General features: G+C 35.2%; 1 protein-coding gene across 7 annotated transcripts in view; it reads left to right on the top strand.

Annotated features, from left to right (window-relative positions):
• The window catches only part of LOC124533325 (RNA-binding protein Musashi homolog Rbp6), a 468,593-nt gene that overhangs the window by 431,082 nt on the left and 18,416 nt on the right, over positions 1–19,095 (top strand). For all 7 annotated transcript variants that reach the window (XM_047108530.1, XM_047108528.1, XM_047108527.1 and 4 more), the window contains exon 8: positions 10,048–10,130. In XM_047108530.1, the coding sequence (XP_046964486.1) occupies positions 10,048–10,130 (83 nt within the window). The remainder of the gene's footprint in view (positions 1–10,047; positions 10,131–19,095) is intronic.

The following is a 19,095-nucleotide window of genomic DNA, read 5'->3' as shown; positions in this document are numbered from 1 at the left end:
TTGGGAACTAAAATGACCTGTTTTTAATGCCTGTAGTAATACTGGCTAACTCGCCCTTCAAACCGGAAAACAATGACACTGGTTACTGTTGGCGGTAAAATATCTGATGAGTAGGTGGGACCAAAGGGGCTTATACAAAGCCCTTAACACCAAATAAAATTGAAGTCAATATAATTTCTTCCAAACCAATCGAACGGCAAAAAATATTTATTTTAGATATAGGACGTCGTAATACCATTCGTAGAGTTTCTAAATGAGTAAAATCGTTTTAGGTCAGTTTATTTTTCTTAGGCTTAACTTTGGACAGCGCTTTGAACCGCGGGACTCTTTATATTTATGTTCCACTGGGGAACTGTAATCCAGAGAAAGAAAAACGAAAGTTACACTTAGAATGCCGAAATATGCTATTATATTATACCTATAAATATCACGTAGAAATATCTTCATGTGAGTTATTGTTGTCTATTATTTTAATAGAGTCATAAAAACATCATTTATTCAAGTACTAGCTTACCCGCTTTTGTCTCGAGATCCGTGTACGAGCAATTTCGAATATTTCGGATCAATTTCGGTGAAAACATTTTCACGTTTAATATATTACGTGAAAAAAGAATCCGAATATTAATTAGGAACAACTTTAAAAATAAATAATTACATGTAAAGAAAACAATCGTTTTCATTCCTATAATTATCAATGCCCTCATTAATTACATCTACTCGTATACAAAGATTAAAGAGAGCTCGTTAAAAACCAAAAATAAAAACTTCGAAAGAAACAATATCGCAAAGAGCCAATATAGTATTAAGGAAAAGTTGTACTAAAGGAAATGAGTAGTTCATTTCCGTAGAGAAGTCGACGTATAATATACAAAGGCGACCACTCGAGAGACAATGGAGTCTACGTAACTTTCAATATTAATGATGCGCCAACGATGCACAGAGGCTGGAGTTTCGAAAGCCCCATTGATACTCATTAACTATTGATTCATAAGTAATACTCTTTCGACGTCACCGCGTCGAATGCTCTGGACAACTTTTCAAATTTAAATGTGCGGGGCATTATAATTTTGAATCGGACGCTTAGCATTCGCTCCGACCTCGCTATTATTTTATTCAAACTTTAAATAAGCCTTAGTTGATCGAACGATTGTTTTTATTTACTGTTAAAATATATCACAATATTTTTTGTTTACAAAATTAGTTAGACAGTCACATACTAGAGCAACAACAAAAAAATATCGTTATTTATGCTTATAAACGTTAAACAGAATAATGGTCACGAAACGAAAACAATAATTATTATTTATAAAATTAAAAATGATGCTATCTCAAAACATAAAGGAACGCAAAACATCAGACGCCGCGAATTATTTATTTAGATTTTTTAACTCTGGCAAAACCTAAGCCCGAACATAACATTTTAGTTCAATTCAAAAAAGTTTCCACGTAAATACTCAACATGAAATACGTCACTGGCTTTGCTTTACGTTTCACGAATGTGTCCGAAAATTTTAAGCTATTTACTATTTTCGTTGGTTAGCCGTACTAACGCGAACAATTTAACAATTTTAGTGATACCGTTGTTAAATTTGCACCCGTATAAGTGTGGCTTTGGCTTAATATTTTAAGCTATTAAAAGTTATATGTGTTTGATCCTGTGCTTACCCGTGAAAAATATTAATATGCTTAGACAAAGCACGCCGATATTTCGGTAAATTATGATTATTGTATACATATTTTTTAAATAGTTTGCATATGTGTGTGTTGGACAGCAAATTCGTCTAGAGTACACACACCCATCTGTAAGACTACGGCATGTTTCTGAGTATTTTCGATAGAAGAACCTCACAAACTTATATAAGTGGCCTTATGGGGTTTGAACCAAGAACTTCAGGATCTGTGGTCTTATATAACCAGACTAGTAAAGCAGCCAAATAATTTAATCGAATAAATAACATCCTTTTAAAAAATAAAGATACAATAGAAGAATACCCAAAAAAGGTAATTAAAACTAATTCGCTAAATATTCATTAATTTTACGTTAAATAGGTTTCCGTATTTTTTTGCTGAAACTCAAAAACTAGTTATCAAATGGAAATTTACACAAAATTTCACTAACGTTATTTGTTTATCATGAGAAAGTTCAAATTGTAATCCTCGATTCTTCATAATACACCACTGAGTACCAGGAGAGCATAATTATTATAGCGATCAAAGGGATACACTTATACAAGTAACAACTCGACACAATACCCGTGCGGCTCTTCCAGTTTTATTGTTCAAACATCTGTTGTGATATGCAAAGTCGGACTCGTAAAACGACCCCAGCCTACGATTACTTCCCGCAGTTAACTCTCTCTTATAACAATCTTTATAGCGACCTACCTGTAGAATTGCAATCTGATTAATAACGCTTGATTACCGTGTACCGGCTATTTTAATAGTCTGAAAGACTTTTGGTAATTATATTACGGATTCTTCTCGTGAATTTACCTAAATTATTCAATTGCTTAATTCATAGAATTACTGTTTTAGCCTACGCCTCCACTCGACTTAAGAATTCAATTTATAAAGAGAGTTTGTTTCTTGTTTTGCATATCGCTAACTTAAACGTTTCTAGACTTTCTCAATTATCGAAGAATAGGGAATCGATTATATTGGAATAATAAATAAAACACGGCATTTTAATTCCACTCACTCGAAGTCTATTTACTAAGAGAAGAGAAGATTTCCCAATTAAAATTTAAAAAAGAACTTTGCTACCAGGAACTCATAACACGTACTATAGGTATTGTGACAGATTTGTCGCATACTGTACAATCACTCATCGCTCGATCTCGCCTAGCGAGCGATGCGTAATCGCGCTGCGTAAATACATTCTGCACTTATTGTGCGCCACTCGTATCAGGTGCTTGTGTGCACAAGCCCTTACGAGTGTGTGAGAACAAAGCGGCGGATAGAGCGGTATTGTATGAAGAATCGACTTAAAAGGCCGCTCCAGCTTTTTAATAAAACTCCGTTGTGTTGGCATATTTAAGAGCCGGGAGCTGGTGTACTCAGTGGCCACATCTCTTAGAGCCTCTTATTAGGTTATAGTGGCATTTGACGACGTTTTACTGAAGATGAATGTTTATAACAAAACTAGTAACTATTCAGATTAAAATTTTCTTTTGACGTTTATATATTTTTCATTCAAAACCTTTTAAAATATTTATTATACATTAGTGAGTATATAATGGTTACTAATTACAATAGTATTATTTAAAACCTTCTAGAAAATGTATGAAACAATTGATTTTTGAAAAAGAAGGAAACATCTTAAAAGACCGAACGTAAAAATCAAAGTACAATATTGCCCAAATCAGTACGAAAACAGTTTTGTAGTGCTCGGCAAATAAGCGTGGTAGCAATAAACCGTCCCGGTTCAGACTGGTCACTCGAGAACTCAGCAGAGGACAACTCGAAATACGACCTCGCAACGCTCACAAACTTTAAGATGGCTCTTTTTCGAGTGCAAAGTTTTGTATTTCGAATGCAATAGTAAATATTTGGGTTTCTCACTGCGGTCTTCCTAACAAGTGAAGCGTGGCGTACGTGCGAGCGGCGTCTTCATTGACAATCTGCGCAAGTCCCCGGCTCGCAGCCGGCATCACAATTCGCCTCCCTCCCCGCCGTACGCAATTAAAACGATATTATCAGAACCATGCACTCCACCGCAACTTTCATATTATAAGAGTTTTCCCAGACATCGAATAAATTTAATATCGGCACTCGTAACATTTATGAGCGAACAATCTTTATTAAAACGCTTTCGTGTTTCGAGATTATCGTAGAATTATGAAATAGCCGCCTGGGGAAGGTACGTACTACGTAGGCCGTTATTAATAACTATTATAGAGGTCGGGGTTATTATTAAAATATCTAGCGGCGCGTTAGTTTCCGATATTGATTTTGATACTTCAATATAATACATCTTGGTGAGACGTGTAATGGTTGTAGGACGTCGGCACAAGTTGTATTGTAACCACGACAAGGGTATTCTAGTATAGTGTCCGATGATCCCGCAAATCCTTTCCCGCGCCTCTCGGGCACGTCTTTCCGGCGGGATTACGCGCTTCACGCGGCGATCCTATCTCGCCGCAACAATCATGCTGGACCAAAGATGGTGACATAATCTCATACTATTTCGCAGAAATATCGAACCATCTTTTAACTACATACAAAATAAAACTTAAATTGAAGTATAAGATATTATATGTGGGTAATAAATTAAATTACCCAATTCGAAGAAATTTTCATTACTATATAAGGCGGTGGTTTCGAAAGGTTCTTTATTAAGTCATACCTCAATCCCCTTACATGTTTCTTGTTAGAATTTTCAAACAAAACTTATGAAATATTTCGAATATAGGGATAAACTAATATTAAATTATGTCAAACATTTTGCCATCAAATATCGTGTACATTAACGATTTGTATTTAAATTAAGCAAATGTTAAAAGACTGTAGTTTTAAGATAATTGCAATCAATTATATTAAATAATTTTTATATCACAGAATAACTTATGAAATTTTCAATACATATATTCTTAATTTCCTAAGATGCTTTGTTATTAAATAAATATATGTATTATAAATCTTATGTATTGTATATGAGAGCACGTCAAAGCAAGGCGCCCACGTGTTTACCGATATGAGACGATAACACGCTTAATTGCACTAATTAGTTACAACCGATACCATCACATATCCCTTCGTCCGTGTAACTGTATAGAATTGATTAATGTTTGCGATATATTTCATTTAATAATGTAATTTTTCAGTACAGACTTCCAACCAATATATCACGACAACGATTAAAAAAACGATTTAAAATCGATTTCACAATGAACTTATAGTCCAACTTAATATTACTTCATCAAATTACAATGTAACTAATTTATATAAGCACTCATATTCTCATCATGTAATCCCAATTTACTCATATAATTTCTTATTCGCGAAAAAAAAATATGCGATCACCTTATACAATACAAATACATATCTCGAAGTGGTGTCATTTACAATATAATATATCCTTCTTAGAACCGTAAGATAGCATTGGCGGAAGTATTTTAGTCGGGCAAATAAGTTAGGTTGCCATTAGCTTAAGTTACGGGGTCTACGAGGTCCTAAACTAACATGGGAAGGCTCAAGCCTCTTCGACGGAAACGGCCTTCGCGAAACAACTCGAAAGTACCACATTAGACTAACAAGATCTTAATTCACGCATTCTTTCACCGCAAGGCCCTTTTCAGTTACAGCCCATAAAAGATTACAAATACCCTTAACATATAAATTATTTTTAATTTAATCTTCTTTTTCAGGTAATAATCGCTCTCAGACGCTCCTAAGTACACCCCTGTTGGGGAGTATATGCAAATTTCACGGCGTTGCTACCTTTGGATTTATACTCGCTTACCTTTTAATTTTCGTAGAAAATTCATTTATAACTGTCATCTCATCATCTTTCCCTTAAGTGTTTATGAGAATTATTTATAGAATGTTGCCCTCTAAACAATTTTACGAAAAATACTTTACCGAGGTTTTAAGATATAATGGATTTTACTGACGTTTTACTGCAAATGCCGATAGTAAAAAAATAATGCGCACACGCTGCTCTAGGTCAATGGTCGCAATTGCGAGCAAAAGTGTGTCGTAAAACAAGAGTCACGAATAAAAGGGACAGAATCTTATTAAAGCAAATATTTATGGCATTGCCATCAAGCGATTGGACGAGGGTTCCGCCGCCCTTGATAAATTACTCCACCGGTTGCGGCCTAACAGCTACTCTATCAAATATTTCTCTTACGACGTATCGCTCTAAAATTCGATGGCTTTGATTTATACCGTCATTTCTTTTTGCGTTCTTCAGTAACATTAGCGATTTTTTATTTTTCGGAAAACGTCTCGATGAAAGGATATTTAAACTTGACGAAAACAATAAGATTGAAGTAGAAGAATTTAAAAGTTGAGAAAGCCGACGCACAAAGTAACGGGCCAATTGTGTTTCTACTTTATTTACCTGAACGTAGACAATAAGGGTGTCTCCACACAATCAACTCCACGAGAAAGTTGATTGTTTGTGTTCCATTCAACTTCACAATAGAGAAAATGAAGAGGAGCCAATTCTTTTTGTAACAGCTTTTATCCGCCATTTTCTTCGCTTGCCGAAAGTTTGCATTTAGAATACCTCGCTCGGAATGCATTAGCCTCTCGTCACATATTTGTCTTGGAATCAGGAGTGTGTATTATTCTTGGGAGCGGCAATAGAGATAAACTGTTTGCATACATTCCCAGACATGCTCAATACTTTTTGTGTAGTTATTCGACTACCAGCTCAACTGGAGCCTAAGGCAAATCTTAATGTAAACAAACATTCAATACTTGCAGTAACTTTAATAGTACGTGCTGTTTGTTTGGTTATTGCATATTGCGAAGTTTAATAAAAACTGTTTATTAAATAAAGGAAAATTTATTTTTATAGAGATAAATCTATCTGCCACCCTCCTACATAAAGCATAAAAATATTACCATTTTATTATGATATAATTAGGCTAACGGACTCAAGGGCCATCTAATAGTTAATTGTCACCAACGCCCAAAAATAATGGAATTGAAAGAAAAAATATTTACTTGCACATCGCCAAATCACCACTAATCTTGGGAGTTAAGATATTATGTTCCTCGTGCCTGTAGATATCTAACTCACCCACACACACATAAAAGAATAACACAACCATACTTTATTTTATTGTTTGGCGGTAGAATATCTGATGAGTCAAATATATATAATATTAAAAAAAAACCTTTCAATTGTTTGCATAGAAATATTGTGATTACTTTCCAATGTTCTCATGTGGCTATTATACATACAGTATGTTTAAGATGAATATCTCACAATATGAATAAAAGGTATGATGTCTATCTGTAGGTTAACACACAATGGATGAAACAGTTAATAGGTTTCTAATAGCATCGATCGCCGATCTGTCGATTGTGTGGTCTATTTCTTTTTTTCAATACGAACTCCATCTAGCTAATAACTATTGCTATTAACTTGTTATCATAGATGATCTAGCACAAGCAATCCGGTTATTATTTATGGAGCAAACATTTTATTATGATGAGACTACGTTGATAAAACTTTCGTCAAACTATTTCATCAGATGTGACAACTCCCTAGTATCTCTTAATTACAATGCTGCGTATTTCGTATTACAATAATGAAGCGAAACAATAACAAAAGTTTGAACGTCGAGCGCGGCCAGCGGACAACTTCTCCGCTGCTCATCTGAGTGCTTGTTGAGTTCACTCCTAATGAAAACTTGCTTGTTACCGCGAACCTAGAACGTTATTTTTATTTCATACAAAACAACGGCAAAAATAGTTGCGAATAACGTTGATTCACATCATAGCTCGCATTGCTTCAGTCTATTAAACATGTTAGCGTTTCGTGTAAACAGGTGCGGTATAAGTTCAAAATGTGGTGGAATTTATACAAAAATGAGCTCGCTGTGTGTCACGAAGTGAAGGTCTAGGACCGTACGAAGTCAGTTATCGACGCCTACAATAAGTCGCGTTTTATACGGTTATTATAGCCTCATAAACGCCACCGGTCGGTGTTTCATACAGTGCGAGGCAGATTATACTGCCTGCCCTGATTCGGGCGGGGCCCGCCCCCTGTCAGCCCCACGTGCCGCCCGACAGATGTGTCGAGATAGATATTCGATATTGGCAGACACATTCATAATCTTCGCTTTAACTTTGTTGTAATATTAAAATAACGAACCTTTCTAAGGTGGAAATCGTAATTTTTATTGAATATTAAATGATGATATTGAGTAACGTAAAACGATTTTTAGGTAAATTATGTTATTTAAAAATAATATCCTTATAACGTTAATAGTCTTTTTTCATTCCGAATAACATTATCGAGGGTGATTAAAATAATAATTAACTGTATAGCCTATTAATCGTAATATCGCCTCAGGCGACATTTTAATTGCTAGCAATCTGTAAGATTCTAATCCAATAGCCTCTAAACAATGAAGACTCTAAGCCGTAATTGAAACTGAAAAAAAAAGTTAATTTCTACAAACGTCCCTGAAGAACTTTCATTAGAAGACATCCAGAGCAACAATTGCGACTTTAAATAATTATGTTTACAAAATCCTTTTCTTACGCAGACATTATTTATCTTCTCTTTTGTTACGAGAAGTGACGCGGACGAATTTCACTAAAATGCCCCATTTATCTACAGCGAATACACAAAAGCAACGTGAGATCTAAAACTTTTTACGTGGTCAGTGACAAAACCATTTTCTCCATTCTCTTTACGTTCCATTTCGAACTCGCGAATATTATATTACAGTTGCTAAGATGCCATAGCAGTAACTAGATAGTAATATAAATTAGATACTTATACTTCAAGTGAAGTAGTTTGTTTTGAGTTGACGGTCCGATTTAATATTTGCAGAAGCGTTGTGCCCGCAGATAACTTTGTTCACCGGACGCCGATGTTGCCTGCTCCCTACTTTATTCCGTTTACAGTCCCGCATAAATAACGGACAAAATCGACATTACCCTCATTTCAACAGCGTAACTGTCTTAAATCTATGTTTTACTTTGCAGTTTCCTGCTTCGTACTTATATTTTTTCAAACTTTATTTACTATCTGATATAATTATTTACAAATGGTTAACAATACGAGCCGGGAATACATTTTCTTCGATAACAATGTAAAACTGTTGTATCCTGTTTACTGAACACGCTGTAGCGACTTTATAAAGCATAAAGAAAATACGACGATCTATGAAACTCAACAAAACCCCTATTTGCCTTTTCGGGGCGTTACTATCCTTGACTCAATTCGTACGCAAAGCCACCCGGCCGCGCGTGAAATACCAAGTGCGCCCTAGTTTCGATTAAGAGGACGAATTGTTTGTTTAGGCTTTCTCATGAGACATATTGAGGAAGATGAACTATATATTAACTAATGTTCATAGAAATTTAATTACGACATAATTTAGAAACGCAATTAAATCAATGAATATAATGCCAAATATAGTTTTCCCTCGGATAGTCCACAGACAATATCGTGTTAATTTGTAACAAATATTTACACAGCTAGAATACAAGTCACCGGACATGAGACGAACTAGTTAAAGTTTTCAAGTGAACACGAGGGACGGCGGCCGTTGTACGATGTCAGTGTAAGCACGGCGCGGCATCCACTGTTTACAGAATGGCTCACTAATGCTATTTGCCGTCGTGGGTGGACACGTCACGTCAGTCGTGTGTATCTTAATCGTTAGCGAATAGAAACACGCTTGCGCATCGCCTTGAATTGTTTGTCACTTTAAGCAAAACTTCGTCGTCGGGCGATTACGTGATTTCGATAATACTTCGACCTATTACAAAGTTTATATGTGACACGCTGTAAGCTCTTAGAGTTGTTGTTTGAAATACTGTAAATATCGAAAAGCGGTTCTGAGTTTCAAATGCGTAATTCGAATTTGTTACTCATGAATCGTATGTGGAAAACTTGTACGGGCCTTAAAGTTGGAATGGGAACGAATCGTCGAAGTTGCTCCTTGCAGCGGCCACGTGAATGTCTTGTAACCTTTATCGGAAGAAATATTGCCACGATTTCCGCCAATACCTTCTCGGATTATTAAATTTTTGAAAAATGTTTAAGTGATATCTTTTGGCTCCATCTGCAATCTGACGATAGCGTTCTTTGCTCGGATCGCGGCGGCCTTTAATATAGCAAGAAGACAATTTACTTTAATTAAAAGACGTAGACATCGTTTCAAACTAACGAAGTAACTTCTTGAGATCGACAATTAATTTTTCAAGTATCGCTTTATTAAAACAATTTCAATTGTCATAGACAAATAAACTTCTACCAAGTTTCTCTAGCATATTTTATTCAGAATAATGTGAATGTGTTTTTTTTTATTTTATTTCCTGATATTATATTTATATGTAAATGCTTTGTTTCAGGTTTTGGTTTCGTCACATTTCAAAGCGAAGACATAGTAGACAAAGTGTGCGAAATTCATTTTCACGAAATAAACAACAAAATGGTGAGTACAATTTTTTTTTCTTAAATTCATCAAGTATACGAATAATGTAATGTCAGATAATTTTAAAAATAGAAAATTAAATAAGTTGTGAGTTACATTTGAATACAGTTTCGTGAAAAAGTTGGCCAACATATTGTTATTTTAAAAGGATTTATTTAAAAATTGTTTTTAGGTCCGAAACAAGCTTTGCAAGCTTTTCATTTAAGTGACAGTGTAACAATGAACTTTAACAAATTTTGTAGCACTTTATACGAGCTATACAATAGTAGTCTCTCGTGTTACTATGTGAAGTTATTACTTCTTCATTTTATTAAAAAGGTTTTGTGTGTAAAAAATTTTATAGTTCTTTTTAGAAGTGTTTAATTATGACTTAAGAAATATAATATAGTTTCTTATATATTAATATAATGAAATATAAAATATCAATCTTCATTAGTTTATTACATAATGCTTATTACAAAAATAGTCATAAATTAGATCACCCGATTTGTTGAGGGTGAGTGATGTATATTTTCTTTTTTTTTATTTGCATGCGTTTTTAATGTTAACATTATCGGCCAAATATCAATTAGAGTAAGGAGAGAGCTGGCGCCGGTCCAAACAGGGCCAATAAAACGCCACTAAAGCTGCCTTTACGTGTTTAGATTTTTCTCCGCGGGGAAACTGGAGACATGATTATTCGAAATGTTACCATGATTTTATTTATATAACGAAATAAATTTAAACGGCAAACATTACTATCTTTTACGAACAACTTGGAAACATTTTATTTTAATCGAATACGGATAACTATTACATTTTTATACAGAACGTATATTAGATTATAATATATATACAGTTATATATAGACCGTAATTTAAATGTTTGGTTACGATTACTCTCAAGGTGCTAACAACTTTTGACTTACGCTTTAGAGATAAGAACGGTTATATGAGTCTATAGTTTTAAAATGTAAAAAGTATATTTATTCGCAAAGGATTTCTTAGTAAATGTGAAGCAAAATACACAACAAAGTAATGTCAAACCGCTAGTAAGTTATAGGGTAATATCGTCCATATGTTGCAATATATTATAAACCGCTCTAAACGAGACTATTACAATCACATGCCACACCAGCATGCATAGACTTGTTACCGAAACATAACATTGTTTAATATTTTTATATAACGTAATTAACGTTGATTTTTTATTAAGAAATAAATCAATTTAAATATCATTTCTATGACACAGCATAACATAATATGATATTACAAACAAAACTTGCATACAACAACAGCCTGTAAATTCCTACTGCTGGGCTAAAGGCCTCCTCTCCCTTTGAGGAGAAGGTTTGGAACATATTCCACCACGCAGTTCCAATGCTGGTTGGTGGGATACACATGTGGCAGAATTTCTATGACATTTGTCACATGCAGGTTTCCTCACGATATTTTCTTTCACCGCTGAGCACGAGATGAATTATAAAGACAAATTAAGCACACGAATCAGCGCTGCTTGCCTGGGTTTGAACCCGCAATCATCAATGGAATCTTATATTATGCAATTGAACTAATTATCTTTTAACTTCAAATACAGAAATGAATGTACGATATTATGTTTAGTATAAAATAAAAGTACGGCATAAAAAATGAGATTATTAGTAAAGGTGTTTTGCGATAGCGCCACGCTACGTAATGCAACAAATGTAATCATGCCACCCTGAAATAATAATCACTTTTAAACAACATTATAAGCCTGTAATACGCGGGATACCGCGTTCGCGTTATAATAATAACGTTATTGCATAATTCTAATATCGTACGTAATTAGAATATTATATCTACCTATTTAATTGTTATCATCCAAAACATTTGATAGCGTCAATAAAAGTAAATACAGTATAATACCGCAGCAATTAACAGAGAATTACAAACTTGGTTATTAACTCTATTTGTTATAAGGCAATTTTGGTAAAATTAAATGTTAACTTAAATAACATTTCGGTGTGACATACTGTTGTATAAAAGTAATTTTATACGTAAACGCTGGTATATGGAATGTGTCGGGAATAATTCGTCCGATTGTTGTCGTCTGAGAATGTTTTGTGTATAACAGGATATCGTTTCGGTAAAATATAAGTATAAAAGTAGTAGTAAAAAAATAAGTAAAGTAACAGCCTGTAAATTTCCCACTTCTTGGATAAGGTCTTCTCTTCCATTAAGGAAAGGGTTTGGAACATATTCCACCACGCTATTCCAATGCGGGTTGGTGGAATGCACATGTGGTAGAAATTAGACACATGCAGGTTTTTTCACGATGTGTTCGTTCACCGCCGAGCACGAGATGAATTATAACTATATATATATACATATATATTGTGGTGCTTGCCTAGGTTTGATCCTGCAATCATCCTTGTATTAAAATAAAAATACTCTTTACTCAAATAAGTACTTGTAAGCACATTGTATCTTGTTATAGGATTGAATTTAAATGTTTCACTCTAATCGTAATATGTACCGAGAAGAACCGACCAGAAATTCAGTAGTAACTGTTTTTTTCCACATAAAATTCACTTTTAAATTTATATATCACTGTGTCTTATAATCTATACATATTCTAATATAAGTATAATCAATTAATATTTTTAACGTCAGATTACATTTAACTTAAAAACGCATGCAAATTTAAAAGTGTATTCTGTAATATTTAATTTATGTAACAATCTTATTTCAATTACTCAACATATATAACCTCACACATAATACTCACAAGGAAGCATGCACAAAATTCCCTATCCGAATCTCTCAATTGGCGACACATACCTATAACTGTTGAGAACAGCCATTATCTACATAGTCACTTAAAGTTCCCTTCGACGTTCTATCAGTCTGAAAAGGCCGGGGAACAGATATCCCCGCGTTGTCGATGCATATTCCTGATTATTAATGCTTGTTTTTTGCCTCACCCCATTGTTTCGTGCCATAATGGCTGTACGAATCTCGCTGCATGCGTCGTATAGAAGGAATCGGGGGTGATGTTCGCCCTAAGTGGAGCAAACAACGAACAAAGACATCAAACAAATGGGTAGTGTTTTAGAGTAATTACGGTTCGCTTCCGTGCGAAACGAGAGGTGTGTAAAGAGCGAACGATACGTCGGAGTAATGTATTCGTATTCGTCGCAGTCTTTAATAAAAACCAGCCATTCATTATCGCGTCTAATCCTGACGACTAATTACTAAAGCTATCGAAACCCAACACACGTAATCTTGAGGATTTATCATCGAGCATATCCCTGCTGCTCATTTATTATTTATATTTCACATTTGTTTTTATTTACTTCGCGAACTAATTTATATAAATGACGGTTCTAGTCGAAAAATGTCTTTAACGTGTACAGGACGGAGCGGGAACTAATCGCTTACTGCCTTTTGTTGCGTGCCAGCGCAAATGATCATGTTACGGTAAAACTCCATTTTTACGTTCCTTTCGTAAACAATTTCAGGGACAAAGTTGCCATGGAGTTACAAAGTAGGTACATTGTTTTAAACGTCACGCAGAATTTATGTATAATATTTTGACATTGAGGATGACGTTAACGTAACTCGCATAATACTATAGTTTAAACGTGACTCGTAAACAATGCCAGCCATTAAAAATTTGTGTTAGCATATCATAAAGACATCTAATAGTTATATTTACATAGGCAATAAAGAAGATAGAGGCGTCACGTCAGCGCCGATGTTTACGCTGTGAGTAGCTGCCCTCGTAAATTTAATACGTCATCTCTTATATTAAAATGGTCGTTAAGCTAATAGCTGCTCCGCCTTCCTGCACGGAGTGATAGGGTGATGTCTCGCTTTACTTCGAACAGCAAAACAACTTTCTTAGAAAAAAAAGTATCGGATCAAAACTATAAAACTTATTCGATTATTTAATAAAACGATAAATTAGAGGATTGTCTCTTGAATAAGGCAACAAAATATATGTAAACGTTTACGTGCATATAGATTTATTTATACAGACGTATAATTAAATAAAAAATAATTCAAACGAGCCATCCGACACAAGTTTAAATACAGAAGCGTGAAGCTTCATTTCGCAACATAAATACGGGCCCCATTAAAATGCTGCAACAAATTCTCTTCAGTCCATTACGTCCTTATACATTACTCTCTTAATTGCTTCACTTTACTATGAATTTTAGCAACAAAGCGCGCGATGTACGTAAACGTGTAAGATATAGTGCTGTTTGGATTTCGCCCGTAACATCAATTTCTATTTGCCGGATTTAAGCATGCGAGACTGATACCTCAACCTTTTCTTTACCTGTTACGCACGAAATTTCATAATAATACCCTAGTCATCCCTTTTGTGTGATACGTGTAAGGTTATGTGTGTACTGGGCACATGTTAACAAAAAATAAAAACCAGCGTCCTTTACGTGATATTTGTATCATGTTATTTTCTTTAAAGGCACAGGCCTACTTTACGTTTGAAATGACTGGATTTTTTTAATTATAGATACGATCATGTGCCGTTCACTTTCTGGAAGAAGTACTTATATTAATACGTACACAATATAATGAATATGTAATTTTTTTTTGTAAATTAAATTTATTTTATTGCAATCGCAAACGTACGCTTACATTACGTTAAAGGTGTTCAAATAAAAATACAACCGCACTTTCAAAAAGTGGCGAAGTGAGCAATGATATAAAAGTGCACTTGCCTTCAAGCAATCGCATAAACACTTTTGCGAAAGCATTTTAGGTATTGCGTACATTTTTCTTCTCGATCGTACATGAGGCAAACAAATGGTTTCCGTTTAGGAAATAACACTAAAAGTAGGCACATTTGAAACTGCCACTTAAATCTTCAGATCCTCGATCGCCATTTCTCTTAGCGTCTTAACGGGCTAGTGTAAGACCGTATAACGCACCCTTGTCGTTACTACCATTAAAGAATGGCCTTGCCTATAGGCATCGCGCATCCGTTTCGATGAGGAAGGAGATTGCAAAGCTGACGGAGCGAGTATCATTAACTATTGCGGTAGATTTAGGTAGATTTCATTTATTTTGCCCGTTATCCAAATTGATACCACTCTGAGATGAATTGAGATAAGAAAATGTTTGGAGATATGTGAATATGTACGAAAAAATGCGCTTTCCAATGCATGGAAAAAACTCTGATGAAATTAAGGTGAACTTTAACTTCCTGATCTGCATGTGATGAAAGAAAGTCTACTTACATGTGTAGCTAAAACTCCGTATTTTCCAGCGTAGTATACTAAGCTCCAAACCTTCTCATTAAAAAGATAAGAACCGTTAGTCCAGCAGTGGGATCTTTACTTTACATTTTTTACTCAAGCATTCGAGTGATACTCCGTCTCCTACGGCCGCTCATTCCTCCCCACTCGATTCGCTTTGAACAATCAATCAAGTGTTCCTCCTCTGCCATGATTACCATAAACTTCCCGTTTTAACAGGATCCAGACACTTCTCCCTTAAGCTTTATCGATTCGTCCGAGCCGATTTTTATTCCTCCTATATATCAAGTACTTTAGTAAGACCACAATCTTATTGAAACATACGGTTCTATGGTCTCGTTAATGAAACAAAACAAATAGATATCAAATTAAGATACAGTTGTATGGAATAAATAGAATTTACAATAAGTGATCATAAATAACACATTTTTAAAAACTTTTAATATCGAATTATGTAAATATATTTTGCATTATAATTAGGCCTAATTACTGCTAGGCTTTTAAGTAAAAATCTACAAGTTCGATTGTAATCTGAGGGCAATGAGTATTCGAACAACCACCTAATTTCCTATGTACGTACACTATATAAATTTAATGGTTATAATGCACACACGGCACGCAATTCAAAAGTGACGCAACTAACTTGAGGCGAACGCAAAGACGTAAATTATAACTCAACAGGCCCTTCCGGCCGTTAACGATTTCGACTCGAACTTAAATTTGAAGCGTGAAAGAAAATTAATTAATCACAGGTGGTGCACGGCAGGGCACGGCCCGCGCTCGCATACGCCTATCGATCCAATCCGAATACTTAAATTACTATATTCGGTTCGAGGAAAATTACAATTAATTTTAACAAAATAATTAAGCTCAATTTTAGACTACAAGAAAAACGCACAGTAAAATTATTATAGACATTACCATTGTTATAAATATTCTATAGTACACGCCACCCGCCTTCGGAAAGTAAGCCCTGTGAACTACGCCATATGTCAAGGTGCCACACGACAAATGATATAAGTGTGGTATTTTCAAAGGCGACGGTTTTTGTGAAAGCGTAGCTGCGAACGAAACCAATAATAGCGAAAGCGAATATCATCAATAAAGGCCATACGTTAGAGCGGCCCGGTTCATTACTGCGCTTGGTGCGTCTACACATTCCCATAACGGCGGAGTTAGGAGACGCTAGCTGCGATAAATAGCGGCCGAGAAGTCTTGCTTTATTTCTTGTGCGCAATTTCATTTACATTAGAGGTGCTGAACTGAGTTCCCTCTCGGGAGTCATATGAAAGTCGCGTACAGATTCATGCAAAACAAGTTACGAGCGCCGGAGCCATGTGCCGCAAACCTTAATCTAGTCCGTGGCGGTCTGACAAGGCGCCGCAGCCGCTCCACGCAACCCACTTAATTGCTACTAATTGCTACAGCTTATAATATGTACATACTTGTATCATAAACTCACTCGCGAACAACTATTAATTTCAAACATCATCCTAATATTTATCAACAGTTTCTAAATATGGAATAAAGTAAATTTTAAATTTAAAAATGGAATCCAGATGATAACATTAACCGATAAGATTGGATTTGCTTTTATAGCACTCATCCGTAATGTAAACTTGACCAATGAATTTTCATTACCTAATGAAAGCTGAGGGCGTTTGACAGAGAAAAGAGATGCTACATAGCCTGCCGTAGAAACATCCAATTTTGCAAATTGAAGCTGCATTAACGCATACGTAACAGATGCCGACATTCCACAATTATACACTTAAATGCAAATCGCTCTCATAAGTAGTCTTTAATGCTACTTTTTCAGATTCAGTACATCGTTTGCATTTTCATTTCGAATTCATTCTTCAATCGTTTTAATTCTAACATGGAAACACTTTTATAGAGGTTCTGCTCGGCGTCTCCACCTAATATTATACAAATTTCATTATAGCACGTTTCAATTGACTAAACGACGCGGTCGCCATCTCCGCTAGCCATTCACAATCGTTTTATTCTTTTCTAGAACATTCGAGTGGCTCTTAAGCTTGATACGAATTAGTTAAGCAACGAGTCCACGGTAATCGCGTTCGTTTACAATTGCAAACGGCCGCTATCACTGCTGAGTAGTTGCCAATACGCATTTTGTTTGTTTTACTCTCGCTACAACCATTCATATTGAGTTCCAAATGTATATCGTTTGCCAAGTCGTTCAATTACCGTTGATTCTTTGAATTTTATTAATCATTCTAGTATATTCAGCTGGGTAATACGTAACAATGATTACTGAGTAACTCAAATGTGAATATAATTTGAAATGTTTGTCGATTAAATGTTACCGTTCGAAGTATTATAATATTTAACGAACGTGCTGGCTTATAAGAACGTTAAATAAACATTTGTTGAAGAACTACATAACTGATTCGATCGATTTACTAGAAATAGCTGTTGGCGCACATCGCGTTCTACCACGATAAATATTTCAGAAGCATATACGTAGCAGCGCCACACTGCCTCTTAATATTTAATGCCTAACTAACATTTCTATAACGGTAACTGTGCTAAGATAATTTTAAATTCAACACTGTTTCCTGCGACTGCAATTGTAGGCTTTAATATCGCGTTAATATAAATTTCTATTCAATAGGTTTTGTAAGGCGTAGGTTGGAATAGTAAAGTTAATATCAAGTGTCGTAAATTAAGTTCGACTCACCTCTTCCAGCGTCAAACATTAGCTAACTAAAAAATTATATTGATTTCATTGTCTTTTAGATTATGTATGTATAAGGAAATATATAGATTATTTATGTATAAGTTATTCGGTTTGAAATACATCTGAGGTATTTAAAGTATTTAAATTTTCTAAATATAAACATTCAGAAAAAACGTATAAGTATTAGTTTGTATGGATTTTCTGAAGAATAATTTTACGAGCTGTCGCTCGCGACCATCTAGGAATTTATTTCCGACGTTTCGATATAAAGCGACGCGAAATACACGAGTGGCTGGAGGGCTATCTACGAAACGTTGCAGGTAACGTTACCGCTTATCGGCGACGGGCGATGACTCGATCGTACATCTGATTTGAATTTCGCGCATTATAGCCCATCACACCCCTCCTCCCCTCACCCTTTGAGGAAACACTCAAACAATTTAAGTACCTGCGCTGAACGGAAAAGCGTCTAACGTTGCTTATCTTGTTCCTTCAAAACAGTTACGTAAATATGGAAAGAGTTTCCAGGGTACGGTACAGTGTTTCATTATCCGTGACCTGTTGAGCACAGTATTTGTGACTCATCTCCTTTACGTAACATCGCCCATTCCGAGTAGATTTTTTCAGTTATCAAAATTTTATGAAAGGACTCGAGAGGTCGCGCTTAAAAGAGTCATCTTTCAATGAACCATTCTGAAAATCCGAGCGAGGCTCTTTGCAAAATTAACTTATAATATAAGTCAGGTTAAGGTTGTAAGCATTTTTATATTAAATCATATTAAGGATTTTGTACTTACCTACGTATGAATTTTTTTTTTTTTTTAAATCAATACACCATTAGAAAAGATTTGATTTTTTTTTTCGGAACATGTTTGTGGAGCTCTTACCTAGTCTCCGGTTCCCACACTTCGCCTTCCGTTTGGCGGCAATCAGGGCCAAGCTTGCGACGTTCTGTCAATACGAAGCCGAGAGGTTTTCCTGATAAACTTATCTCACACCCCTCCCTCACCCCCTTT

This window comes from Vanessa cardui, chromosome 11, assembly GCF_905220365.1.
Source record: "Vanessa cardui chromosome 11, ilVanCard2.1, whole genome shotgun sequence".
Lineage (NCBI taxonomy): Eukaryota > Metazoa > Arthropoda > Insecta > Lepidoptera > Nymphalidae > Vanessa > Vanessa cardui.
This window is presented reverse-complemented; position numbering and strand designations above follow the sequence as displayed.